This window comes from Halichoeres trimaculatus, unplaced genomic scaffold (genome assembly GCF_033239565.1).
Source record: "Halichoeres trimaculatus isolate MK-OKI-2021-1 unplaced genomic scaffold, fHalTri1.1 fHalTri1_scaffold_6, whole genome shotgun sequence".
NCBI classification, from domain to species: domain Eukaryota; kingdom Metazoa; phylum Chordata; class Actinopteri; order Labriformes; family Labridae; genus Halichoeres; species Halichoeres trimaculatus.
Genome location: NW_027437184.1, coordinates 12,064,297 through 12,091,753, shown reverse-complemented (window position 1 = coordinate 12,091,753; position 27,457 = coordinate 12,064,297). Strand labels below are relative to the sequence as shown.

Genomic DNA, 27,457 nt, shown 5'->3' with positions numbered 1-27,457 from the left:
AAGCTTCAAAGTGTTTTCTTATTTTAGACCTCCTAAAAGCTTTAGTTTGCTCATTCTCCATCCAAAGTCCCTGTCTTTAAATGTCTCTTAGCGCCTGCTCAGAGACATTTAACTCAGAGAGAGTTGCAGGCAGTGCAGCAGGATCCACTGGACAAGTTTTGACAGGATTTTACGGCTGCGACTGATTTGGAATGAGCCGCAGTTCCAGCAGGCCCTCGGGTGAAAAATCAGGAGACCAAGGCCAAAGAAAATGCACCAACATGGCGAAATGAAGGTGGTAGATAAACAGGTGAATCATCAGCATACCTGCAGGGAACAGCATGTAGCGCTGCAGCTGCCAACTCCAGAGCTGGTAAACAGTTGGAGACACCAGGAGAAGCTGCAAATATGCAAATCAGTGACCCAATTTATTTTTGTTGAACCATGTTTTGGGGTGAATACTTGATTCTGTGGTGGCTTAAATCAGCGACAATATCCTCCCTGTGAACTGTTTAACTGGGTTTTTCATCTGGAATATACTACCTGCTTGGTTTGGGTAGTTCTCCATGCTTGGGGAACAGTTAAAGTCTAGATTACTAACAAGCGTAATCAGTCAAATTTTAGCTTTCTGCTAGCTGTCTATTTCCTCTGGATATACCCTTATACAATGTGACGCTAATACTCCAGAAAGGGGGAAAACAGTTTTGGAAAAGATAGAAGTAGGACGGGTTCAGAGCTTTAGAAACAAGCAAAATGTAAATTTATATGATATGGTAATGTACATTGGTTTAACTATGAAGGTATCTGAGTCTTAGTCAAGATACCAGGCCCTTTAAATCCTCTAAAGCCGAGCTGCACACTCAGAGCACATTACTTGTTAACATGTTGGGCGTTGTCTCAGATGATGAAGCAAATCTCCGAGGCTCCCCGCTGAAAGCATCTTGGCACAAACATAACGATTATTTCCCCGGCAGCAGAATGGAGCGGTGGACTCCACCCTCTCTGCCTTTTATACCTTTATTCTGACACTTATTCTTCTTGCTTAACTGTTGGCTCTCTTCCCCCAGCAGCAAACCGGCTCCGGCTTCTGTGTCACGCAGCCCCAGCAGAGCTGGATGCTGGTGAGGTGATGTTTTCCCCGGCACGTCACGCAAAGACAGGAATCTCGAACAAATGAACCAAACTAGAAAAGGGTTTTTATTATCTTATGCCAGTTTAATCTAAAAATGAAGAAATACTTTTATTATGAATATTTCACTCAATGTATGATGCATAAAATGTTTCAAAAAGCACAAAAATAAAGACAACAAAGATTTATGATCTGAGTAACTCTGATCCCAAGTAATCCCAGAAATACACACCAGATCTGCGTCCATTCAGACTCCACTCCTTAACATGCTGACTGTGTATTCCCTTATTCATCACATCCGTTTAGTAAAAATTAAGCCAATGTGAAAGTGCCAAAAGTTGCTTTTCGTCAAGAATTTGCTTGTGGCTGGCTGCAGAAAGACAGGAAGTCACGTACACACCCAGCCATAAAAACAGACTTTTAGGGCATCAAAAGGCACATTTACAGCCTGGTTCAAAATTGGCACACGCTGTACGGTGAGTGAATTTTTTTTAACTCCACAGTTTAGAAGTTATTAGAATCGTTGGACATTCCAAACAGAGACACAGCTCAGGCCATGTGACTGCCGGGCGCCCTGTAACTGTTCAAAAGGAAACTCAAATTAGGCGTCATAACTAGTGTGGCTACGTCAACGGATTGGCGTTGCGGAGACTACCTCCATATTTTATTCAGTCTATGCATACGACTCTCACACATATGAGGACCTCTGGACTGCTGGATTCACAGAATGAGGAGTTCTCTTGATCCCCTCTCAAATAATGATCCTCCCCTCGTTTATGTTGGGCTGTACACCTGTTGACTCCTGGCCTGGCAGTGCTCATTAGTCAACATGGTTGACTTCTGAAAGTCAATTCATGTGGTTTCCATACATGAAACCTTTATTTTTGTCTAGGAACTGAAAAACTCCCATCTTTTCTGACCTTCAGCGCTCAGGCTAAAGCATGAAACCACGGCACACACCTCTCTTATGTATGAATGCTTTTATTATTTCATTGCAGCATTTTGCACAAACAAAAAAAAGTTGTTCTTATTAAATTTGCTCATAAACAGATAAAATCTCTCACACAAAGTATCAAAACAAAATTAAAAGGCACTCATGAACAACCGATCTAAAATCCCATCTGTTAAAAAAAAAGAAAAATATTAATATAATAATAGGAAATAAAACAAATATTTACAGAGTTTAACTACACGTATGTACACAGCGAGTGCTCTGTGCTCCCTCCTCTGGAGAACTCAATTTTTAAGGGGAAAGCTTTTGGAAGTGAAAGAATCAAAGTGATGAAATAAAAATGTGTTTCTACGAAAACACAAAGAACAGATGTGAGTTTTTTTTTTTTTTTTTTTAATCCTCAACTTAAATAAAAATATCAAGTTACACTTAGAGAAATGTGAAGCCTCAGAATCTGCTTGTTTAGTTTATTAGTTCAAAAATAAACATAGAATAAAATAAAAAGCTCCTGTTCAACATGTGCCACCTTCAGGTGAAAACAGGAAAAGCAGCGGAACTGCAGGAGACCCACTGAACTATGCCATCTTCAGGTGATCAAAGTAACAACTTTTGTTTTTCTCAGCGTAAGAGTTTGTAGAGATGCTTTTTCTGTTTTATATCTTCGCTTGGACATAAAAAAAAAAAAACAATGTCAAAGAAGCAAGATGAGTAAAAAAGAAGAACAGTTTGCAAAACAAATCAGATTGTTTGGTGTTAAGTTTACATTTTCAATTCTCAAAATTGGGGAACTCTGGAGATGACGTTAATGTTGCAACTGCAGAAACTATACCTATCTTCACCTGTAGGGGTCAATGTCAGCATCTCATGTATGGATTGGCTCTGCTGCTTATGTCTTTCTGTAAGATGGCACGGGTCAGGAGGTGTGGAGTTAAACCTAGCTTGTACTTCTGCATGCCTGTGTCCACGCTGCTCTGCAGTATTCCTCTGAAACACGAGGTTAGCGTTGTTTGTTTAGTTGTTTGTTCACCTGTTTATGCAATTTTGAGCATGAAATGCATGTCAGGTTACGTAAAAACGTTTATGTGTTGAAAACAGCTGCATGCACTTACGACATAGTGTCCAATTTTGATATGATGCAAAGGTATAAACCAGGTTTAATAGAAAAATGACCAACAGCTCCCCCCTGTGGAGAGGAGGTTCACTTCAACGTGAGGGAAAATGTTAACAAGTTCCATGAGTTTTATGAGTTACTTCTTGAAAGATAAAACGTTTTTATAGATAAAAAGTTTTCTCCTGAATAATGGCAGTTTATGTTTTCATATGTAATTATCATTTCCGATCATTAACGTCATCTTAATTTTGTCTCTGGCTCTGAGGTAAAGGTGTAATTGATCACTACAAGCTCCAAAGGAAGACATTCATGCACTTCTTGTTACTGGAAAACTTTGTGTAAACTCTGTCTTCAGATTTTGTGGACATTTTTTTTTTATGTAATTTTGAATTTTAAAGTAAAAAAATAGATATGAAGTCATAATTATTCAGTCAGTAAGAACATTTGGGAATTCTTTCCTCAATTTTTGAGTGTCTGAATGTTTTTTTCCTCTGCTGTTGGAATATAATCTCCTCATGCCATCTAAAGTCACGCAATCAAGCCAGCGTTTACACACAGATCTCTCAAGCTATCATGGCTGATTACGCAACACATCAATCCGCCCTGTTCTGTCTGTCAGAAGTCAGCTTGTTGAACAAATACAGGGGAGAAAAGAAAAAAATAGCGCAGTATTGAAACTACAAGCAAACCACAAACTGTCATCAGAGCTGGGTCGCCGTGGAAACGGATAATGTCACGAATACAAACATTGGCAAGAGGCTGAGCGCTCGACAGGTCGTTCCTGTGCTGAAACAAGCAGAACGAGGTGATTATTAACTTTTCCATGGAGGGCTTTCTGATCCTGTCAGGTGATTATTTCTTTTTCTCCTGGAGGCTTTCAAAGGGAGATTCTATCACGAGGAGTCTGACAACATATTAACATCCGATGTGATAAAAATAAAAGTCAAGTATGAATCTCAATACATTCGTTGTATTCTCAGACACACGATCACACACAGTATAAACACATATTTACAGGTAGGGAGAGAAATTCTCCTTAAAGTTTATGCCTCAAAAATAAAAGAAAACGAAAGTGATGCTGAAGAGGAGGAAGTTGGCAGCAGATTTGTAGAATATCAAACAGTTCATGTGGAGAAAAGTGAGTCCAGTCTGATGCTTGGAGGGAGCCTGACCCTAAAGTTCTCAGCAGGAAGTGTTAGTGTTGTGCGTTTGTGTGTGTGTTTTATAAATCAACATCTGTTCGCTGATGAAAACAAAATCAGATATCATCACTGAGCTCCTGGGGCTGAACGCATGACTCTTTCAGTGATAGTTCATCACGAAGTATTGTCAAGATATTCTCAATTGGGTGCCAAAGGAGAGTCCCAATGTCAGTGAGACGTTACTAAATAAACTTTGGTTTTGAAACTTCTTTTTGATGCTTTTTGTTCGTTCATATTTGCATTGAAGTTACACCTACCATTAATCTTTGTAGGAATTAAAAAGTAGTGGGATGTTTTGTTTCCTGTCATCTTACTGTTTTAGAATATGAACAATGGATGCCAGCCTCTGTCTCCCCCTTAAGGAAACAATTAGAGGTGATGTTTGCTCCACCTGTCACAAGAGTAAAGACGGGTGCACAGAGATGATTTCATTTCTGGATCTTCTCCTGAATAATGCACAGACGCTGTTTTGATATGTGTTTGTATGTACAGGTGGGTGTTAGTTCTGGTGGCGCTTCATGTGCAGGGCCAGATGATCAGAACGGGAGAAGCAGCGGCTGCAAGCGACACACTTGAAGGGTTTGGCTCCGGTGTGTTTCCTGTAGTGTCTGGTGAGCTCGTCCGATCGGGCGAAGCGCCAGTCGCAGCTCTCCCATGTACAGCGGTATGGTTTCTCTCCTGGGACACAGACAGAGGGGCAGAGAGGTTAGAAAAGTCAGTCAGGAGGAGGAGATTTTACATCTTAAAAACTGAAACGGAATCTTTTTTTGTTTTTGTTTCAATTTTAATAAGTTTTAACATTTTTCAAATTCTCTCAACATTCTGATTTTATCTCAGCTTTAACCACAGCAGATTTCAAAGAAGTTACTAAATTGGTTTCTTTCTTGTTCTATATTTCAGTTTAGAGCCTGGTCATACACCCAAAGCCTGTTATATCTCCTACAGACAACAAAAAGTAAAAAAAAAAAACACCTTATTTAAGTTTTTTTTTAAAGCTCCAGTGAGGAAACTTTGATTTTCGTGCTCCTCTGTGCCTCCTTGCTGCAGAAATTGTTAACAAAACCGGGTTTTGCTGCTTGCTGTCAATCACTTTATCTTTAACCTTGGGCACAGGAGCAACTATTTAAAAGAGCAATATAGTCTCTTGTCCCTATTGTCTTGTTTGCTTTTTTAGCTCCTAAAAGTGCATGATTTTAAATTTCGGGTTCGTTTTCAATGTTTAAATTCATTATTTAGATGTTGAACTGATTTCCTGATCATGCAAAAACAACACAATTTTCCTTAGCATGAATTTTACCTCAGTTATCTCCTGAATTCACCTTTCCAGTTTCAAACACTGAAAAGGGTTTCACTTATTTACTTGTTGACATGTCTTTTGGGTGACCTTTACTGCACCAGAGCGTGCTATGAAGGTGTAACATCACTGTTTCACATCCCAGAATTAATTTCAATATTTTTTCCCTTCTATTCATCATTTTTCAATAAATTAAGCTGGTGTTAAATGTATTAAGCCTGTGTGCTCTCATCTCACCGATCTTACAATGCAGTTATGCCATCCTCAGATTCCTTCAAATGTTTCTCATAATGAGACATGAACTCTGGAAACAGTACGTGTGTAAGAAACTTTCCTGTAAGAGTAAAACTCAACCCTGACTGCTCAAACCTCCAAGTGTGTCAGCTGAACACAGCCCGTCGCTGTTTCTAAAAGGAGAAGGTATTCAGTACTTAAGAATCTTTAAATAGTTTAATAGTTGTGGGTGAGAGAAAGACTGTGCTTGTGGTTTTTGCAGAAGAGGTGCAGTGTGTCAAAACACTATTTTGATCAGTAAAGAATGAGGTTAAGTTGAAACATAATCATATTTAGGGAGAGAATCTGTTTTTCTGGAAAGGCTTTTAGGAATGTCCTTAACTGGTGATGGCTTTGTTTCTGGAGCTGCCTCCTTCTAAGTGTTGAAAAATCCAGCCGCAGTAAAAAAAAAAAGCATGATCAAAACCAGCACAGGCCGAGTATCCTCCCTGCTAACAAGATAACTACAGTAATAGGTTGTTGTTATTATCTCACTGCCCTCTACTGGTCTGGTGGTGTTTTGCAATTACTTTTATTTTTCATTCTATATGTCATTATGCTGTTTACACAACAAATCGTTACTTTAAATACTTAAGATGAAATGTGACACTTATCCTGCTCCACCCAAATGTTTCTGCTCTTGCCAAGCAGTAAACCCAGCACAGAGAAAAGACACAACGAACATGCTCATTATTCCAATCTGAGCGGACTGACGCTCCACTTTGTGCTCTTTTATCAGAGGGAATGTGACTGTTTTTTGCCTCTTAAATCATCAAGTGCACATTAGCAGCGAGGGCACAGATAATGCTTTTATGATGCAGCTAATCGATACCAGGAGCTATCTGCTATCGACCATTAATCACCAAGAGACGGACGTTAACAGGGAGAGAGGGTCCAAAGAGCACCTGGGTGGGTGGGGGGGTCGATGTGTTTTTCACACAGTTAATCCAAATATTTGTCTTAAAAACATCTGTAAAAAAAATAAAATGATGTTGCATTAATTCCCTTTCTTCGCCTCATGATTTATTTGGAAACAACTTCTTTAATCCCATGTCAGAGCCTGATAACATCCTGTTTCAGGAGTTAACTGCTCTTTATGTGTGTGTGTGTGTGTGTGTGTGTGTGTGTGTGTGTGTGTGTGTGTGTGTGTGTGTGTGTGTGTGCGTTGAGGTGGAGCACAAATGTCTTCATATAAAAAGGTTGAGGCTCTCGGCCTGCAGGTGTGTTTGGTTTTGCTCTATAGCTGCTCTGTCGGGGTCAAAGCACAGACGCTTTTCTCAGACTATTATCCCCGAGGGCTAGCAAACAAGAGGGTGAAAAACACGCGCACACACACACAGACACACACAATGACACAGAACAAACATGCTTGGCTCGTATATACTCCAAAATGAGCCGCCAAAGGTCAGGTGCAAACTTGCAAACTATCTGTACCGTGCTCCACTTTCCATTAAGAAAGAGCTTGGGATTGGGGTTAGAGGTTTTAAATTTTACTTATTTTTATGTCTTTTTGCAGGAAAAACTTGATAAAGGATGTCTGTTGTATTGGAAGGCTTATAAACAAACAAACTGATGTCTTTTTTTTCTTTCTCTGTCTGAAAACGCTAACGTTTCCATCAAATCTAAAAGGCAGAAGCACTCAAAAGCCTTCACAGAGGTTTGTTGTTTGATCAGGTGGCTAATCAGAAACGAACGATCCATTATGTGTGTTTCTTAAACACACAGAAACATTCACTAATGAGTGTGTGTATGAATACCTCATAAACCAAAAGGACACACACACACACAACTACACTTAAACACACACTCAGAGATGTTCAAGGCAGCTGGAGTGCTTCATCAATCACTCGGAGACAAAAAGCTTTTGTTGCAGGTTGACAGAACTTATATATTTACTCTCCATAAGGGGCTTCAAGTGCCTCGTAAAGCCTGAAAACACTGCAAGAAGACTTTATGTTCCAAATGATTTGAAATATTTATCACTAAACAGATTGGCTGAGCAGCTAAATACTCTTAAGCTCATTTTTCAGCTCTGGCTTCAACATTTATTTCATTTCACAAGATTTACTGTGAGTTTTATCCATGAAGGTTTCCTTCTTGCAAAAACCTGCAGATCGGGGGCTACCAGCTGAACTACCACATTATCGCGACTTTTTTCTTTCTTTACTTCTTGAAAACACTGATATGTGTCGTAGAGTAGGATCAGAAGTCTGATGGGAATGTTTTAATGTCTTGGAGTCATGCTCAAATAGCTGACCAACAAGGTTGTAGCCCTTATTCCTTTTGGGAAATAGACTGCAAGATGGGATTTAAACCACATAATTTCATCTCTAGACAGCTCACTTGATTTCTGAGAAGTAGGAAATCTCAGACAGCAACCCAGAACAAGTGAATGAATTACTGAATCACTGTAACACCTCAACCATTTGGGCAAGCGATAACAATCAAACCGCTTCTTAAAGAAAAAAAAAGACAAGATTTACAAGAATATACAGGGTATTACGGTACTGTACAGGAATTCCCATGCAATGATGTTACAATCACAGGCAATAATTGATAAAGGCTACTACCATCAACACAACTCTTCTATTTTGGTCAAATTGAAATGGTTCCTGAAAGAAGAGAAAACAAGCTTTCTGGGTATGATTTCTGACACTTTTAGGGACAAAATCACAAAATGTAGTCCAGGTGGTTTGTATGGTAGTTAAGTGTTCAAGGGTTGATGTTGGAAAAAATCTTTTAAAAAGTGATGTGTTGGTTATGTTCGTGTAAGTAAAGATGGAATTTGGTCATAAATTAAGTCTTAAAAGGGATAATAATATAATGAAAGCTCCTTACATGAAAAAAAAGTTGCACTGTTTCGAAATCAATCAAATGTTAAGCTTAATTTAGCTTCAAATAAAAGCTGTTTATTCATAGTAGACACACAGGCTTTATTATCACCCATTAATATTGCAGAATTACTTTTAAAAAATTGAACTATCTGCATTTTTGTGCCAAAATGTGTCATTCGTTCATCTCCATGGCCTACAATAAGTCATCAGGTGTATCACAACAACATCTCTAAACCACCTGAGCCTGGTTTTACTGTGCGGCAGAGCAAACACTCTCAGGCTCTTTCAGGATGCTCATAAACTCTTTGTGGACCTCTTCAATTTTATCAGCTCAGTTAGTGTTTGAGAAGAGGGCTGGAGGGTACCCTGATCACGCTGATAGTGCTCTACCCCACGCGCGCACACACACATCTACTTCAGTTGCACATTGACTGAGTTCAAACAGCTGCTGAGGCCATGGTCAAGGTTGTCTGTATGAGCGGGAGGAGCTTGCTCTGATAGCTCCTCCTGAAGTGATGGACCATAACAACATGCACATCGACAGCCCTCAGGTGATCCCTCTGAGAGATTAACACAAAAACTCAAGCAGTCAACAAGGGGGGGGGGGGGGGGGGGGGTGTAATCCAGGTGCTTCACATAGAGAAGAAGAAATGTGGTTTGATCAGTGAAGAAGTTGAGCAAAAGCAGGTCACTGACTCCTTAAAACGAAAACGATACTTATCAAAAGTGCTCTTTTTTTACATCCATACACTCAAACTACTTCCTGATACTATCGCCTGAGGAGGAAAGACATACCTCACCGTCAGTGAACCAAAACACACATATATCATATGAAATCGAGTATCAGGACATTAAAAGATTCTCTGCTGACAGACACACTTCTTAAGGAATGGTAAGGCAAGTCATCGTCTGTATAGAGGTTGTATTGAGGATCTCAGTAAAAGCTCAAGATTTTTTTGTTTTTCAAGTGAACATCTTTAGGTTTCAGACTTGTGGTATGATAAAACAAGCCATTCCAGTCTCAAGATGGTCTTGGAGATGTTGTGATGATTATGTTTAACTCTTTTCTCACCCTGTTAAGAGATCTGATGAACTACAAATAACAATGGAGAGTGAAGAGTAAAGCTGGAGACACATCTAAACAAAGCTTATTCTGAGAAATGTACGGATTTACACAACCAGATATTATCGAGCAGCAAGGGTAAAAAAAAAATGTACTAAAACACATGATTTCCTGTAAAAAGCACAAAGTTTAAAATAAAAGAGGAGCCAAGACAGAGCCTTGAGGCACTCCAATCAAAGTAACTAATTGGTTTGATTGATGGGATATCCTAGATATCACAGGTTATCAATTTAAGTAAAGATTCTACAGATTTTTGACAAAAATTGAGAAAATTTGACTGAAAGTCTTTGTAACCTTTTTGTTTAAAGCCTTTACCTGCTTAGTTTCAATTGTCAGGAACATTTCCTTCAGTTTGCAACACTCAACGTTTTTAAGTCATGAGTCATTGTCAACTGCATTTAAAACATGAGTAGGCAAGCCTGGTTTTGCCAGATCACAAGCCTGTTTGTGGGGCTCAAACCGTGTCCAAAGTAAGTAAACTGAAGCAATTAAACAAAGCCAGCAGGAAAAAGAGCTACTGGTACCAGCAGAGTGGTGAACTGGGTTCAAGTTGGGGTCTTTTGTATTTCTTTAACATCTTTTTTAGTATAAAACCAAACATTTGGATGTGATTTGGCCTGTAAAAGTTTTAAAAAAATAAACAAGTTTGTTGAAAGCAACCTTTGGACTATCAACTTTGCAAATGGTGATCTTTTTTGAGCTGTAAAACTGTAAAAAGGTGACTAAATCTCCCAGGTGAATGTTAAATGAAACCTTCCAGTGGGCATGCTCTGGAGTTCAAAAGTTGAATTGTGGTTCAGAGAAGATAGCTTTAGGTCCAGATTTCAATGGGGTATCTTCTCCAAAATACATTAAAACAAGCAAATGGTGGCATTGATTTTTAAGCCATTCTTATAAGTATGAGGTGCTTTGTGACAGGAGGAACCAGGGTCTAAAATGAGTTGAAGCCTGCAAGCTGAATGTCAAGCCGAACATCACCTGTTTCCTTACTAGTGTCAACAAACCCATGTGCAGTGAAATAAAACATTTCCTTGTCTCACTGCCCTATACTGGTCTGATGGTGTGTTGCAATTACATTTATTTCTTCTCCATACAGCACTGACCAGGTTTGTTGAGGTCTTCTACCAATTTGGCTTGGCAGTTAAAGCATGCACCCCATGTTCAGCAGCTTTATTCCTCATAGCAGCGGTCACTGTTTGACTCTAGGCCAGTAGCTTTTGCTGCTTGTTTCCTGTGCCTCCTTTCTTCTCTTTCTTAAGGTATCCTGTTGATAAGTCTTTACACAATGTCCATTGGAAAACTACTGGACATGTCATAACTATTCAAACTTTGGAAGATGGTTTTCAACTTTGGTAGGAGCCAGTTTGCATCCAGCCTACCCACTTATTCTCTCTTTTCTTGCTTATGAACTCAAATTCCTTTGTGCTCTCTTTTTGTGTTATCATTTCCTCTTGTTTGCCGTCCTCTCTTCATATTTTATGATGTATTTATCTTGTTCACTGTCGTATTCTACTGCACCACCACACTTCCCCTCTAGTATCCATAAATTGTCAGACTATTTATGGTCTGTGTCTATTTGCACATCTCATTCACGTATTCCCCCTCTCTTGCTCTTTCCATCACTGTTTTCACACCAAAGGGGGTTTAACCGCATGAGTAAATCCACAGGTTTCATCTTACAGCAGGGAAACACATCGAAACCAGCCTTCCCCCATTCTTAAACAACCCCCACCTCCCTCCCTCCACCATCCTCTGAAAAGCAGGAGTAACTGGTTTGGCCTCAGTTTAAGCAGCGTGTCTTCCCTCTTCTTTTCCTCTTTCCTCCCCTCCTCCATTCATTCTTTGTTCTGTCGCTCTCTGGGGAAGCTCAGCGGACAGGTACGAGCACGTTCGGACACGGTGCAGAAAAAATAAACCTGAGGATGGCTGTCTATGCTTTTTTATTGTATTTTTCATAATTATTGTAGATACTGGGTGTGTCGAAACTGGTGAAGGGACAAAATATGCAACATAAAAATAAATAAGCTGGAGCTCAGTGACACAATGACTGCAGCAGGGAAGTAAGGGCTGGATGGACGCCAATTTTGAATCCTGGGATTAGTTCAAATCTGTACAGAAAAAATGAGGCATCTGAGAATGGATGCAAAGGTAACTGAGGATTTCAGGGCTTAACTGAGGCACAGAAACCCCAAAACCGACCTTTGACTCTTTTTTTAAGTTTTAGAAATTGAATATTTTTCAAAATTCTTTTTTCCTCATGTCTTTTTGATGCATTGCACCTAAGAAAGTGTATTTCTCTAACTATTCATGTTGCCATTTTTTTTATTAGACAACAATCAATAAGTGCATCCATCATCCATTTAGATATACAGCGTCATTAATACCTAAGCAGGAAAGTAAACAACACCTGAAATCTGCCAGACCATACTCCAGTGTGCAAAACCAACAGTCATCAGCTTACAGAAAGACAGAGATGTGAATTTTCAGTCCCTGCCTCCGTGTGTCTCACCTGTGTGCGTCCTTTGATGCGCCTTCAGATGAGAGCTCTTTGTGTAAACTTTGGTGCAGCCTGTAACGAAACACACAGAGAGAGAAGGAGAGGTCGTAAGCTCAGGTGACAGCAGAAACAACCTCACCTGACAAAGTTTAACTCAGCCATAAAGCTGTTTATCCGAGGAGAAGATGACTAGGGGCATCCTGCAAGAACATGAATTCGTTAAATTCATTTACAGCATGCTGACCTGAAGTCCCTTTGACAACACAACACTGACTGGTAAAGTTCAGCAGTGAGAAGCCAGATTTTTTTTTTCCTCTAATGAAAAAAAGGATGTCGGATTTATTTTGTTGTAACTGGGGCTGGAGTTAACAAAGATTGCTTGTTGTGATGTTTCAGATAATCAATACATTATTTTGTTACTTTGCATTCTGGGAAAAATTGTCCTGAATAAACAAAAGTAGAGTTAAAAATAAAATCTGATCTCCAAAACAAATGCAGGACTTGGTTTGAGTCTTTAAGACAGTGGGTAATGGGGCACATGGATAACAGAGTCTTAACTACAGATTCTGGTCCAAGGCATCACTGCAATCAATGTCAAAAAGAGAGTCCTCACAGAGCCTCTCACTAAATCTGGATTCCTAATTTTCCTACAGATGTGGTCCTTTTATTGGTGTCAGTCATCATGTAATTCTGTGATGCATCATTTACAGTCACCAGAGGCTGTGATGGAGGGCAGAGCACAGAGACACACGCAGCAAGCTAATGACAGTCATGCAGATGTGAGGACAAGTTTATAAGATCTTTGGAGGGTGACAGTTGTCTGAGTTTTTCTTTTTCCAGGGGAAATGACCCTCTTGAGGTAGTGCCTTTACCAGCTTTCAAAGAGCTTTCATTCAATCAAAGACTTCTCTGCGTCAAAGAAGTGACATACCAGCTCTACTCTGACACTAAAGTAAATGTGTTTCCTGTGTTTTGTTTTCAGCTAGATAAAATGACCCACACACCTTGGTAGTCACAGAAGTGGATCCTCCTCTTCTCCAGCTCTGGGTTGTTCCGTCTGTTGTATTTGGGACCCGTTAGAACGCCCTGTCCGTGTGTCATCAGCATAGCATGAGGAGATAACCCCGTCACCTTAATGCCTCCCAGACGCTGCTGGTATGGAGGCGGAGCTTGTGGCGCTAAGGTCAGCAGCTCTGCCTGGCCGTCTGGACTTCCTGGCTGGGAGTTTGGGGGTGAGGGTGGCAGGCTGTGGGGCGCTGTGTGCTGGGTGGAGTGACTCGGCGATGCGTGGTAGTAGCCAGGGTGCTGCTGAAGCTGGTGCTCCGCCATCAGGTAGTTGCCGTTGCTTGTCGGCAATGCAACGCCACTGAGATTCATGATGGTCCTGCCGCTTGTGGAGACGTGGGGGCTGTTGTGGGTCAGAGTCATGGTAAGGTCTCCACAGGAGGTGATGGGCATGTGGTAGACTTGCGGCTGGGGGGGCTGGGGTCCAATGTGGAGCTCTGAGTCCATGTTTGGCTGCTGCTGTGTGCTCGAGGGCACACTCATGCCTCCAGCACTTAGCTCTGGTTTGATAAAGACGTTGTTGACAACAGGCGGGACGCTGAACACAGACGTGAAATCCGGCAGCGCCTGAGTGCTGGAGGTGGAGATGGAGCACGGCACCTCTAGACCGGGCTCCGTCTTGATCTGCTGCGGCGTCAGGGTCTTGGTGTTTGGTCTGTAGAGGCCTGTGCGGAGGTGGGTTGTGCTGGGGAGGATGACGTTGATGTTGAGGCTGTAGGGTGTGTTCGGTTTGTCCTCTGAGAAGTACTCATCCACCACAGAGGCGCTCTCTCGTCTGTACTTTTTGTCTGTTAGATCTGTTGGGACAGTCAGGAGTGGACTGCCGGTCTGGGGGAAGTATTTGTCCAGCTCCAGGCGAGTCTGAAAAAGGATAAAACACAGAAGAGGTAAGACAGTTTTAAAGTAAACCATCTGTAAAAACATGTAAAGTCAACCTGATGATCGACTCTGGGCTGCAGAGCATTACATATCTGCTTTGACATGGCTCTCCTCCATACAATCCAACTAAAGCTACACACAAATGGATATTTACTGAAAAAGAGATAGCAGAGTAAAAAAAAGAAAAGCATTTTTGGAAAAACTTGTACCAAGAGTTTCTCCTCAATCATCCCCCCTGCTTCATATCTCACATTCCTGTTTTTGAGAGGAACTCAGTGCCCTGACAAACAGCCAGCAGCAGGTTACTGAGAGTCATTTCAATGAACTGTTTAGATTGAATGAACCTTGAATGAACCAGCAAACCATCAAGTCATGCAATGATGACCACTGTGACACCTTTTTTCCAGCTGATGAAAAGTCAAAAATTTTTTTAAGTGTGATCAAAAATCCTTGTGCCATCATTGCAGACCTATGAAATCAAACCTCACCTGTCCCTGAATAGTCTCTTGATACCAGATGACAAGTGGTCAGTTTTCTGTAGTACTAAGTCCAGCGTAAACACCAGCAAACTCTGCATCTTCTCAAGAAAAATGTTCTTCAATAGGGGGCGATATGAGGAAAATATGTCAGGATTTTTTGTGGCAGGATCAGGATTTTTTTTTTTAAACGTTTTTCAGACTATTTTGATCTTTATACATTTTTAGACAAATATTTCTTATCATGCATTCTGCACCAATCTTGTATTTTCTGCACCATTTCATAGCTGCAATCTAGTCAAAACTTGAAGAGAAAACTGTGGAAAAAATCCAAATTAGACACTTAGATTCAAGTCACAAAGGAATATTCAACTATTTCTCTAGTTCTGGTGGAAATCTCTGAATTTGAGTCATTACATAGATTCCAACCCGGTTCATAAAGACAGATTCACCTTTGGAACCTGTTGAGAGATTCTTGGTTTTACTCGTTTAGAAGTAAAAAAAAAAAAAAAAAAGAAATTATGGTTGACAAAGTCTTTAACCTCTTGAAACGTGTGATTTCAATCATCTTAAACTTCAATATCTGTTTTCTTGTCATGTCTAATCCTGGATTACGCTGTCTCAATGTCATAATCTGTTGACAGTTATTAAGAGCGTAAATAGAGTGCACATGTTGTCACTGACATGCAACTGTCAGTCACATGTGTTTAGATCTATTTCAAGGTGTGGAAATAATCCTTTGTTCCAAATAAAGAGAAATGTTTTTCAGCAACAGGTATGGGCAGGTGGAGGAGTGCAGAAGAAAATAAGTTGCAGGTATTTTCTCTTTTGTTCAAGCGGACAGCATTTCTGATCCTAATCCTGATTAACTGCCATGTGTTTGTGTGTGTGTCATACAGAGTCAGTGATGCAGACAGCTGCTCCTTTAGACATGCAGAAGCCGTTACCTAAAGAAGCTATGCAACAAAGACCACACACACGCACAGAAATGCACATGCAACAAACTGCATCTAAGACTGAACACACTCATGAGCATGTGGATCTGCACACAGACTTACAGATTCCCACAGCTGCACACAAACACAAACACAGACTCCCCTTCGTGGGTGTGCCCGATGAAGGGATTTGATGCATGAAGACGAGCAGAAAAAAAAGCTCAGCCAAAGCAAAACAAGGGCAGAGGCATGAGAAAGATGCAGCGAAACTTAAACAGTGCAGGGTAAAAATAGATCAGCCAGACAAAGAGTGATCCCTGAGTGACAACACAAACACACAGCTGAAGAAAGGATGACGGTACTGAGACGGACTAATCAGGGATCAAACAGAAAACATAACACAAAGAGGTTGAAGGAAGACTTTTAGTTCCTGGTGATACATTCCCAGTTCTTTTATTAGTCTGCATTTTCAAGAAGATAATTGTTTAGGAGTTATTAAACTAAGTCAATCAAAGTTGAATGTCACCTTCTTGTGGATAGATAGGGAATACAAACACGTATCAGTAATGTTCACCCCCAAAAGTTTCTAAACCAGGGCCTTTTTCAGGGTCAAATTAATCACCCAAGAGACAAATTCAGACCCTACTTCCTGTGGTTGAAAAACACCTTTACACCCCATTAGGAAATCCAAGCTGAGAGTGCACACTGGAGTCCAAATGAGCAAACAAGGTGCTGACATGTTCTGGGAGTTGTGCTCAGATGTCGCAAAGCTGTAGAGAAAGTTTTTCAACACTCCGGAGCCAGAACAATCAACACAAAAACTCCCTCAAACCTCCGTTAATAATCTGCTGATACATTCACACACAAAACTTTAGCTTGAGGTCTGATATATTTGCACAAATTTACCTTTTTTTAGCTTACTTATGCAGGTTATGTTTTTGTTGATTGCAAATCATTTCTACAGCTCAGATTTGTGCATCTGAGTGTGCATTTGTCCGAGTGTCAATGTGTGTATGCATACGTCTTTATTCACTGTATCGTCTGCAGCTGATCTCAAACCTCCTTGTCATCGTTGCAATCTGAGCATCTGGTGAAATTAAAGTCTTGGCTATTTACTGAGGGGGAAAAAAACAAAAACAGCCTCTCTGTTTTCTTCTCACTGAGGGCTCCTGTTTGCCTTTCAGGACGGGACACAGACCGGCCCTGTGCTGCTGCGACGCTGGCAGCAGTGACCCTTGGGCGCCCTTGGCTGTTAATCCGTCTTTCTTTCACCCTGAGCTCCAACATTTCTCACTCATTAGATGTTTTCTTCTGTACTTTCAGCAGATGATGCTGTTGCAGTTTCTTTAAAAAGGAACTATGTCATGCTTGTATAGAAAGCCACATCAAAATAAAACTGCTGGGTGCTTTAATTTGAGTCCACAAAGGTGAAGGAGAAAGAGGTCGACCATCCTCCAAAGAATCATCCTCAAACGTTATAATTTATGCATTTTGAAGTCACAAACTTTGTATTTATGCTTAACAACCTTTCCCTGGATGAAGTACTCTTCAAAATAAAGACAACAACCTTTAAAACTGATCAATTATTTAAGTGTTGTTTCTCCATCCTCCTATACAGAAAGAAAACTACTTGGACTTGACTGTTTTCTCCCTGAAAACCTTTGAAGACAACAAGAGTCACATTTAAATATTACATTTTAACTTCTACTTCTGAGTGAGGGCTGCAAATTGAGCTGCTCTGACATAATCTCTAGTTGAAGGTCAAGATTCTTTAATTGTAAAAGATTCAAGAGGACAGAAAAACCCATGAATAGCTCACAGATTTAGCACCAAATCAGATGATGTCACAAGCAATGGTTTAAAACCCATCATTGCACCAATGCTCCCATCCAAGTGCTCTTTAAATTACTACAACTCCTCAACCATTTAGGCCAGCAGCACTTATTTAAAGAAGAAAAGACTAGCTTTCTGGGCACAATCTCTGATTGTTATATGGATAAAGTTACCTAAAAGTCTAGGTGGTTTGAGTAATACTTGGGTGTAAAAGGGTAAAAAAAAACACTGTTTCAAGGAGCCAGGAGCTGAGTTCTTAAATGTCTGATTTAGCTTTCAAACTCTTAAATATCCCATAACAGAAAATCGGAGGGTTAAAATGCTTTACAGGTTAAAAAAAGACCAAGATCCAAACTATTTATTGCACAGCATAGAAGAAGTAGTTGAAGAAAATACAGTGTGGAATTTGATGCAGCATATGTTGCTAAATTAGGACTATTATAGTCATCTTAACTATCCCAAAACTTATTTCAAATCCTGGATTATGAACAAATATGTAAAAATAATATTTCAGGATCATGTTTTAAGGACTCACACTGGGCTGAAAAACAGGAAACTCAAAGCCAATGAATTTTAGAAGCTGGATATATTCGCTCAGAGACTGAGTCAGTTAATAATTGGAGAACATGTATAACTGCTCCACTATGAATCCTTCAGTCTGATAACAAACCGACTCTTATCAGCTCACTTCTGCTTTATGAGCCACAGTGGGAGTTTCCACTCCTGACATCCATCCTTAAAGGACCTGCATATGTTTCAGCAGCATGTGTTTTCAGTCTTTTCCCTCAACCCTGCAGGGAAATGCTGTTTTGCATTTAGTACAAGAAGAATATGAGACTGCAGGGATCTATTGCACCACAAAAGACAATAACAGCCCTGTATTTACAATTAGAGCTCCTTTGATTTGAAATCCAACACTAATTTCAAGCTGTGTAATATCCTCAAAAGCAGGGTTACATTAAATCAAAGATTAAAATTGAAGATTCCAAGAGCAGTCTGTTTACGGCAAAATATTGATACAATTCATTCATTTTTGCAGAATTTTTTCAGGAAATCCCCAAAAAGTTAATGCCCAAAGGCTATGTAATGACTTGCAGCATTTTTTAATGTTTTGATGACTAACTGGTAGATTTAAAAATATGAATACAGATGTTAAAAATTAGCCCTACTTCTACAAAAGGAAATCTGATATATAGGCCTCTCTCTGCAGACCTAAAAGCCTCCAGGCCCCATCGTCTCCATCTCTTAAACTGCTCATTGCAAAACAAACGTCTGTGTCAGCACTTCTTTACGACTCAGAGGAATGCAGAGGCACAGTGGCCGTTCGCCTTTGGATCTCCATAAAAAGAAAACGAACTGATAAGTGTCGGAGGCCTCCTGGTCTGTGGATCAACAGAGGAAGAAATCCTGATGGGGTCATCGGAGCAAAAACAGAACCTTTGAGACGAGGCTGCTTTATGGTCGCTGATGAAGGAGATAGGACAGCTTGTTTTGGCTCCAGAGGACAGCGATGAATAAATATGAGAGTTTACAGCCGGTTGGCCTAAATCCACTTTGATATCAATCTGGAGCTGATTGTTTATAGTTTGAAGTAAAAGTGTCATCACTTTCTCAAAAACATTAACATTGTCTATTTGGCTTTCAAAGCTACACCCTTCTCTTAGCTTGTGCTTTGAAGTGGTAATAAAGTTAAAGCTCCAGTGAGGAGTTTTTAGCTGATAATGAAAGACATTGAAATGATTACAGACTCCTTCAGAGGGTAGGAGTCAGCCAGAGAAACACTTTGACAAAAATGCAAAGAGAAAAGTGAAGAAGCATTTGTGTGTTTGAAGACAGCAGGATGAAATCTTAAGTCCAAAATCAAACATTACACACGTTTAGGAGATTTTTTAGGTTTTATCCACCAGGGGGCCCCACAAGGAGCTTTAAGCTTTATTAACACAAATCTTTTTATCAAGCATCTAGACCTGTAATCTGACTAAACACGGTGTTTAAGGGTTACATATCTTACAAGGTTTCACCACAGTCACATGATGATTTGTCTCTAGGGGTCACCACAGCAGATTGCTCTTTTTTTTTTTTTTTTTTTTTAAGCAAGAATCAGAGACACCCTCTAGCTGCTTGATGTCAGGCTAACACATAAATATAGTTAAAAATGGATTTTAACTTACTCAGCGCACAGACTTCTGCTAACAAAGTGGAAGAGAGACCATACACATGAAACCCCAACTTCTAACATAACTACACATCCACAGGCCCATGTTTTATGCAATAATATTACGAACACTTGGTATCTTTTGTCTCGCTTTCATTGAAACAGGGAAAAAGAATCATCTAGACTTCCTATAATACTGACTTGTTTTTTGCCTTAACCCATGCTGTTTTCCTGCCCCGATGCATTTATTTACTGCCTTTAAGATTACAAAAAGAATTGAATATGACACCTTTTTTGTGTGAGGGGAACACTGGGGACTGAGAGTGTATGATTTAGATGGTGAGACCACCATGTTTAGTTTCTCTAAAGCCATAGTTGATCATTTTCCATACACCACAGGAGGTAAAGTCTACTGTGCACTGAACAACAGAAAGAGATGAGGTGGTAGAAGGTTGTAGATGGGGAGGAACTGTGAGAAAAAAAAAAAAAAAACTTAAAAGTGAAGTTATTTTTTGATTGCTTCACCACTGTTACACTCTAAAAAACCTTCACAAAAACGCAAGACTGTCTTTGATTTAGTCATGTGTGTCTCTGCTCTGCCATCTGTCACAAACACTACACCGTCGCCTTTTCGATTTCATTTGTGTTGCAACTTAATCTCAGCTATGATCCAAGCCTTGTTCAACTCTCTTTATGATCATTGTTCCTCTCCAAAAAATGACAATCCCTCCACACATCACGTCACAAGCCGTCCTATTTCTGTCTCTTGCTCCTCGTCACTCTTTGTTCCTTGTTTCCCCGCAGCAGAGAAAAAGCTCCTTCTCACATTCAGCTGGCGGTAAGTGGAGCGTGGGGTGTCTGGAGGCGGTATCAGACCTGGATCCTGTGTTCTCCTCTCACCACACAATGATCTCACCCTCTGTTTTCATTCACGTGAACCATTTTCACTGTTTTTCCAGACAAATGACTGGCAAACATTGATAGTCATCCAGGAGATTAACCAGAAAGGCCGCAGGAATTAAGAAACAGTTGACTGTCTGCGGGTGGCGTGTGGAGTCTGGAACAGAGGCACGGCTGGGCATGATGGGAAATAATGACATCAGGAGACCAAACAATCTGAAAGGTGTGAGTCAAATGATGAATCTGTGCTTTATGTTTGGGGTTATTTACAGGAAAACTCTGATTATGCAGGAGATTAGACTGATCAATTGGTTTACATCAGAATCAAGCAGAATTATTTCATATCTGGTACCCTCACGGGTGAGCTTTATTAAACAGTACTGTACTGCAAAAAGTCGAGTAATGCTCTAAAAACGAGCAGGAAAAGGCAAGCAATAATGAAAGAGAGACAGAACATCGGACGATTCAAGAAAAGGGTCTTTCTTACAGAGAAATGAAGTCAAAGAAAGTTGAGGTAAGGCCAATGAGTCCAGTTCTCTTCAGCATAAAAAAAAACTCAGAAACTGGGGTTGGAAACTCTGGCAGGTAGAGGTCTGGCAGAGCCAAACCCAAAACAGACCTAAAAGACAAGATTCTGAGAGCCAACAACTTGTGTGATAGGTGTTCACAGGACAACAGCTTCAAGCTTCAAGCTTCAGAGAGGTCACAGTAAGCAGTCCCAATTTCAGTTACTGTGAAGAGAAGACTTTGAGATGTACGTTTGACAGGTCAAGCTGCAGAAGGAAAGACACCCATCACTAAGACTAAGTCAGAAGAAGAAAAAGAGGCGTGTTTGGGCCATGAGACACCACCAATGGACTACTGAAGACAGGACGATGGTGCTAGGGACTAATGAGTCAACATTTAAAATCTTTGCTTCATCACACAGGGTTTTTGTACGCCATTCATCGAGTAGGTGGAAGGATGGTTCCTCAGTGTGTAAGATCAAATGTAAACGTGGTGGAGGATGCATGATGGTCTGGGCCTGTTTTGCTGGATCCAGGGTCTGTGACTTGTACAGAGTGAGAGACACACTGAACCAAAAAAAATGGCTCCCACAGTATTCTGCAGCGGTCCCTATGCAGTACAGACTGGAATGGGCCTCATTCTTCAGCGAGATAATGAGCCAAAACATCAGTCCAAGCTCTGCCAGAATAACTTTAAGAATAAGAAAGAAGATAGTCAGCTTGTAAACATGGAGCGCACTGACAGCACAGTCTCAGTCTTTGACACGATGGAGCTGGTCTGGAAAAAGACCCGACTGTAGTTGATAAATTCACAGTAAACACAACTTTATCTGTCACAGGTACAGTCGCGCTGGTTGACACAAAAAGCAAGTCGTTTTAAAGTTTTGGCTGTGAAAAAAAACGTCAATCAAGCAATTTGTCCTTTAGGAAGCATTTTTTTTCCACAGGTCAAGAATCGCAAATCTTATTGTATTGTTTCATGAGTTACGCAATGATTGGCAAACCTCTAACTGAAATCAAAGCATCCTTTCATTATGATGTTCAACAAATTTAAAACAGTGCCAACAAAGCCAACAATGTTTCACAACTACCAAGAACCTGACATCTTAAACAAACAGAAATAAGATTTAGATCCAAATCAATCAACGTAAAAAGAGCAGATAGAGCTTTCAACTCTCTCTCATGAAGGGTAAAAACCAGCACAGGCCATAAACTCAAAACCTGACATTACATTTTTTCTAAAAACCACCTTCAGTTAACTTTTTACAGTCTTACCAAACATTTATAATTCTACAAGAACGGACAAAACAATCTGAATCATCACCAATCAGCAAACGAGCAGAGACTCGTCAGCAGACGCCTGCTCACATGCAAATCCACGGCTTGTGTTACCCTGGAAGTCAAATCATTAGTCAAAGCAAAGAGCCGGCCTACAGCTGCATGAAAACACAACAGAAAGAGGCTGAACAATGTAGGATAAATCAACCACTGAGGAGGTGGCACAAGGATTAAACCCAAACACGTTGAAGCTCTAAAATCATCCAAGCATGTGAAGGAACCAAACTGTATCTGAGTATTGATCTTCAGGAATGATTAGGCAAAACTGGCACCGCTCTCTTCATCTGTACACTGAGAAGTTATTCTGTAACTTCCTCTGGCGTCCGCGCTCAGTCTTACAGGAAACCTGGTGCTGATATAACATAAGAACTATCTGTAAATGGGTTCATATCAGTGACTCATTCTGTCGTTCCAGCGGATTAATGACAGAATAAAATGCGTTCTGTTTGATAGAAAGTCAAAGATCTACGCCCAAAGGACCGACAGGAGGGATCCCGGAAAAATCAGATTTTGGTCATTTGTGAACAAAATGTTGCAAGAGAAGTGTTATTCTTCATTTTATTGATAGACTCTCAAGTTTTAACAGACCACTGCAGAATAACTGCTGCATGTGGGTTGGAATGAGCATTAGCACAAACGGCTTAGCCCGAGCTCTTTCACTCTCCCATTCAGCTTTCTTCTGCCCCTTCCGTCCTTTTTCTCTTTGACAGTCCAGCTCCAGTCTTCATTATTGCAACAAAATAAATCCAATCCTTTTCTCAAGAAAAAAGGACAGATTTCTCTTCTCACTGCTAAACTTTGTTTACTGGCACAATTTTCAACCAGACTATGGATACTGAGAAACAGAACGCAGAAAAACCTGTTTAGCTCAAATAATCTCATTCTAAATTGTGGATTATAAAAAGGCAAATATATAAAAGTGACACTACTTCAAGATCGCCTTTAAAGTCCTCACAGGCCTAAACTGAATAGGTGAAAAGCCAACATAGTCTCAGCTCTAAAGACTCTGTGTTGTAATTTTCAAAGCTGTTTAACTGCACTGTTTTGGCTCTTAGTGCTCATCGTTGCTTTCATAACTGATACAGATCTTTGAACCCCGCAAAGTCAGAAGATAGATTTCTGATATTGGTGCAATTGTGGAAATACCTCTGATGCAATTATTTTTCTGCTTGTAAACAGGAAATGGGAGGTAAAGATTTACTAAAAGCGTCCACCTCCAGATGTAAAAAGTGCACCAAACTGGTTTAAATTGGTGTTTGTTTCGAGGGTTGGAGGTGACCAAAACAGAGCAAAAAAGTGGAGCTTACTCTGGGTGAACATTCAGATGTGATAACCTGTGTCTGTTGCAGAGAAGTTTAGAGATACAGACAAAAGATAATCCTTTTTACAGACAAACTACTCTGCCACGAGCTTATGAAGAAGAGACCTGCATGTGACGGGAAGCCTTGTCAGCCTTTCACCACCACACAGACTTTCTCATGAGGTCAGCTTTTATCATCCTCCTCAATGCCTCCAGGCGGCTTATGGAGATGCGGGCCCTGCTCAGACAGGTCGGGCAACATACTGCTGTCACGGCAGAGTCTCAGTTAAACACTTTAAAAACACAATGACACGCAGACATATCTGAAGGGGGGAGAAAGTGAAGGAAGAGACAAGAAGACGACTGTTTTACCCAGATCCTTCATGAAGTGGGGGACAAAATTATAGAGAGGAGAGGAAAAGGGATGAAAGAAGCTGATCTGTGATCTCTGAGGAATGCCTCTGACAAACAGGCTTCGTGCACATTCACGGTGAATCAAGAGCACGTAAGGTAAAGCACTCAGGCTGTGGTTGGCATTGATTTGCCTGAGGGGTAACTATTTCACTTAACCTGACTTCTTTGTTCTTCACAAAGGCGGGTTTTGCATAACATCGAGCAGAGCATGTTATAGCACAGAGACGGAGGAAGAAACAACACGAGTTAGGGACGTTTTGACAGGGAAATCTTAAAGTGACGCTGACTTTAGATGGGTAATGAAGAAGGTTTTAACTCTGGCTTAGCGCTCAAACTGCTAAATTCAGGCAGTAAAATCAGCCTTCTTCGTTTTTAAGACTATTTTAACCTGCAAACAACATTTTTACACCTGAATATGTCTTATTCTGCATTTTGTACCATTTATCTGCACCATGGAAGATTCCCCACAAACCAAACCACAACTCCTGATACAGTTACCTATCCCAAAGCTTTTTTTTGAGCAATAATTATAATAAAATACTTTGTTTGAAACAGAAAAAAACTCTTCATCACAACTTTATAATATGTTGTAAATTTTATTTAACCAATGATATCTTTTCTAGCACCTAGGCATTCATTTACTGAAATTGAGATTACACAAGAAACACATTTTTTTTTCTTATAATCAGTCTTATGATTGTGCTTCAAGAAGTTTGTTTTTGAGTATTTTGACCCACATGAACATTTTCTCACATTAATTTCTAGATTTAAAGTCATTAAACTTTATTAAAACCAACTTGCTGCGTGCTCAGATAATTTTACTGTTTCTATAACTTAAAAAAAAATCTTACATCTGCAGAAATGCAACAAATAGTGTGATAAAGTGACTTCTGCAATCCCAATAAAGTCCTTTCAAAGCAGCTTGAGCATGTGTCTGCTTCCCCTCCATGTCTGCATAAAAGTCAACAACCTACCTCCCCAATGCATGAGAAAGACTTCACCATAACAAGTGCAGAGTATCTGATATAACGTGCACCAAGAGCACTTCCAGCCTCAGGTGTCGGTCTGTCGCCTGTTTACCAAACACCTGGAAAGAGGCCAAACTCAGCACCACACGAAGGCGTCCGGTTTCTGTTTGTGCTCTGTTGTGATCACGCAGGCCTGATGTACAATTCACCGCCATTTATCTTTAATGCAGCTGTCATGTCTGCCCTGTGATCCGTTCTGTACTGGTAACAAAGGAGGTGACGGGGTGATCTGGTGTTTATCAATTCCTATTACACATTCTGAAAGATTAAGACCTGCTGCAACATGACAGGAGCCACCTCCTGGAGGGTTTATGAAGAGGATGAGAACCCACAATAGAGGGAGAAAAGTTTTCATTCATGAAAGAAGAAACAAAAAGCTGCACATGGTGTCTGCAGCTTTCTGACCTCGCTCAATGTATGCACAGCTACAAGTATCTCAAGCAAAATATTAGAATCATGATACATCAAAATAAGCTCACCAGAAGTGACAAACTCCCACACTTAACAGCAGCAGTAAGAATGATGATGCTTTATAAGTGGAAAGGAAATTAGTCTTTAAAACCAAGTCAATCAGAGTCATCTTGTGCCTCTAATGTATGAAATCCACCCCCCTCGTTTTAAAGTTTGATTTGAGTAGTTGTACAGAGAAACTACAACTCAAAGTCTACCAGGTGAACTTTACCTGAGTTTTCTTACAGGTCAGGTGTCTGTGTAGGACTTTAACCTAACTGCCAGCACAGGTGAACTGCTTCCTTTAGAAAAAACGCACCACATGCTGACGCAGGGTCATAAAAGAGCTCTTAGCAGCTTTGTTTACCCTCAGAAACGATTTTTTTCTTTTCACTAAAGCACCACCAGCGATTCTTTTCCCTGTTTGGACATGAAAATGAAGCAAAGGATGAGAGAAAGTGGCTCAAACACGCAGAGAGGCCGGACCTCCGCTCTCACGGAAGCCCCGCAGCTCCCAGCTCTGCGGAGACTCTCACCCCGGGTTTGACGTCCTCAAACACGGACGCGTCCTCTCCGCCGTCCGCTCCTGACATCCTCACAGGCTTCAGCTGCGTAAAAACCGCTCTTTCTTCAGCCGCATGCGGCGGATTCATGGCCAAACCTACACTCGTTGCCATCTCAAACACGACTTCAGTATTAAGTGTTATAAAAGGCGCATAAAGCGTAACTGCTACGTGGTAAGTCCACAGCCCTCCCCTCTGTTCTGTCGCACAGGTTAGCTGTGTCCCAATTCAGGGGCTGCAGCCTACGGAGGCTGGATTTGAAGACCGATTACGTCACAGCGGTGCGTCGGAGGCTGTCCCAATACGGAGGCTCCTCCAAATGCGGCCGACGAATCCGTCCTCCGTTTCGGGGGCCGCGAAGGACGGGTTTGGTGAATCCTTCATAGCCTCACATATCCCAAGATTCATTGCGCATGGATGCAAAATATGTCAGAGATGGAGCCGACCGACCAGCAGGAGGACACCTGTTTCAAATGTAAGGGGTTTGTTTGTATTTAAACACTTACAAAATTTAGAAAATTTACAAATTCTATATATAAAGTTATATATATATATGTAGGTGTTAAAATATTTGTGATAAATGTGATAGAAGTTATGACAGGCTGACATAACTGGCACTCCTAGACCTCTTACTGCTAGGCAAAGGATTTTGATGCTTTATTTTTAAAGTTTAAAATTACATTAAACCCCCACAATAAAAGACACACATCATAAATGCAGTCAGAGCTGAATTTTTGCACTGTTCTCTGTTATTATACACATGCTGTTAAGATTTGGTGTCATTAAGCAATTTCATTATGTCTTAGGGACAAAGGAACAAACAACTCAGTTTATCAAATACAGGTGCGAGCATGACCACCTGTTCACTGGCACCAAAAACTCTGCCAAAGTTGCCTGGAGGTAAGAAAAAATGTCTCGCTTTAAAAATGTTGCTGTGACAAAATAGAGTATCATTGAATGCACAATCCAATTTTTTTAAGATTTACATGCAATGTGTCCTGCATTTTTTTCTATAACTGTTGTGTATCCGTGTTCTGATTTTGGAAGGTGTTATCACTTTAACTAATTACCTTTTGTCTGTGTTTCATCCCTGGAAAGGACTGTACTGTGCAAAATGGGCCTGCAGGACAGGGTCTCCACCATGCAGGCCAAAAAAAAGTGGGATAATTTGAAAAAAAAATATAAAGTAAGTATCCTAATTCCAAATGTTGAATTGTTACT

The 27,457-nt window shown here is 40.5% G+C and overlaps 1 protein-coding gene across 1 annotated transcript; it reads right to left on the bottom strand.

Annotated features, from left to right (window-relative positions):
• Window positions 1-2,107: 2,107 nt before the first annotated feature.
• Window positions 2,108-26,443, bottom strand: klf5l (Kruppel like factor 5 like). Its single transcript, XM_074672348.1, has 4 exons — window positions 26,210-26,443; window positions 13,399-14,320; window positions 12,407-12,466; window positions 2,108-5,051 (listed from the first exon to the last, which is right to left on the bottom strand). Exons 1-4 carry the CDS (start codon window positions 26,348-26,350, stop codon window positions 4,873-4,875), a joined length of 1,302 nt encoding a protein of 433 aa, XP_074528449.1. The 5' UTR covers window positions 26,351-26,443; the 3' UTR covers window positions 2,108-4,872.
• Between the last annotated feature and the right edge of the window lie 1,014 nt (window positions 26,444-27,457).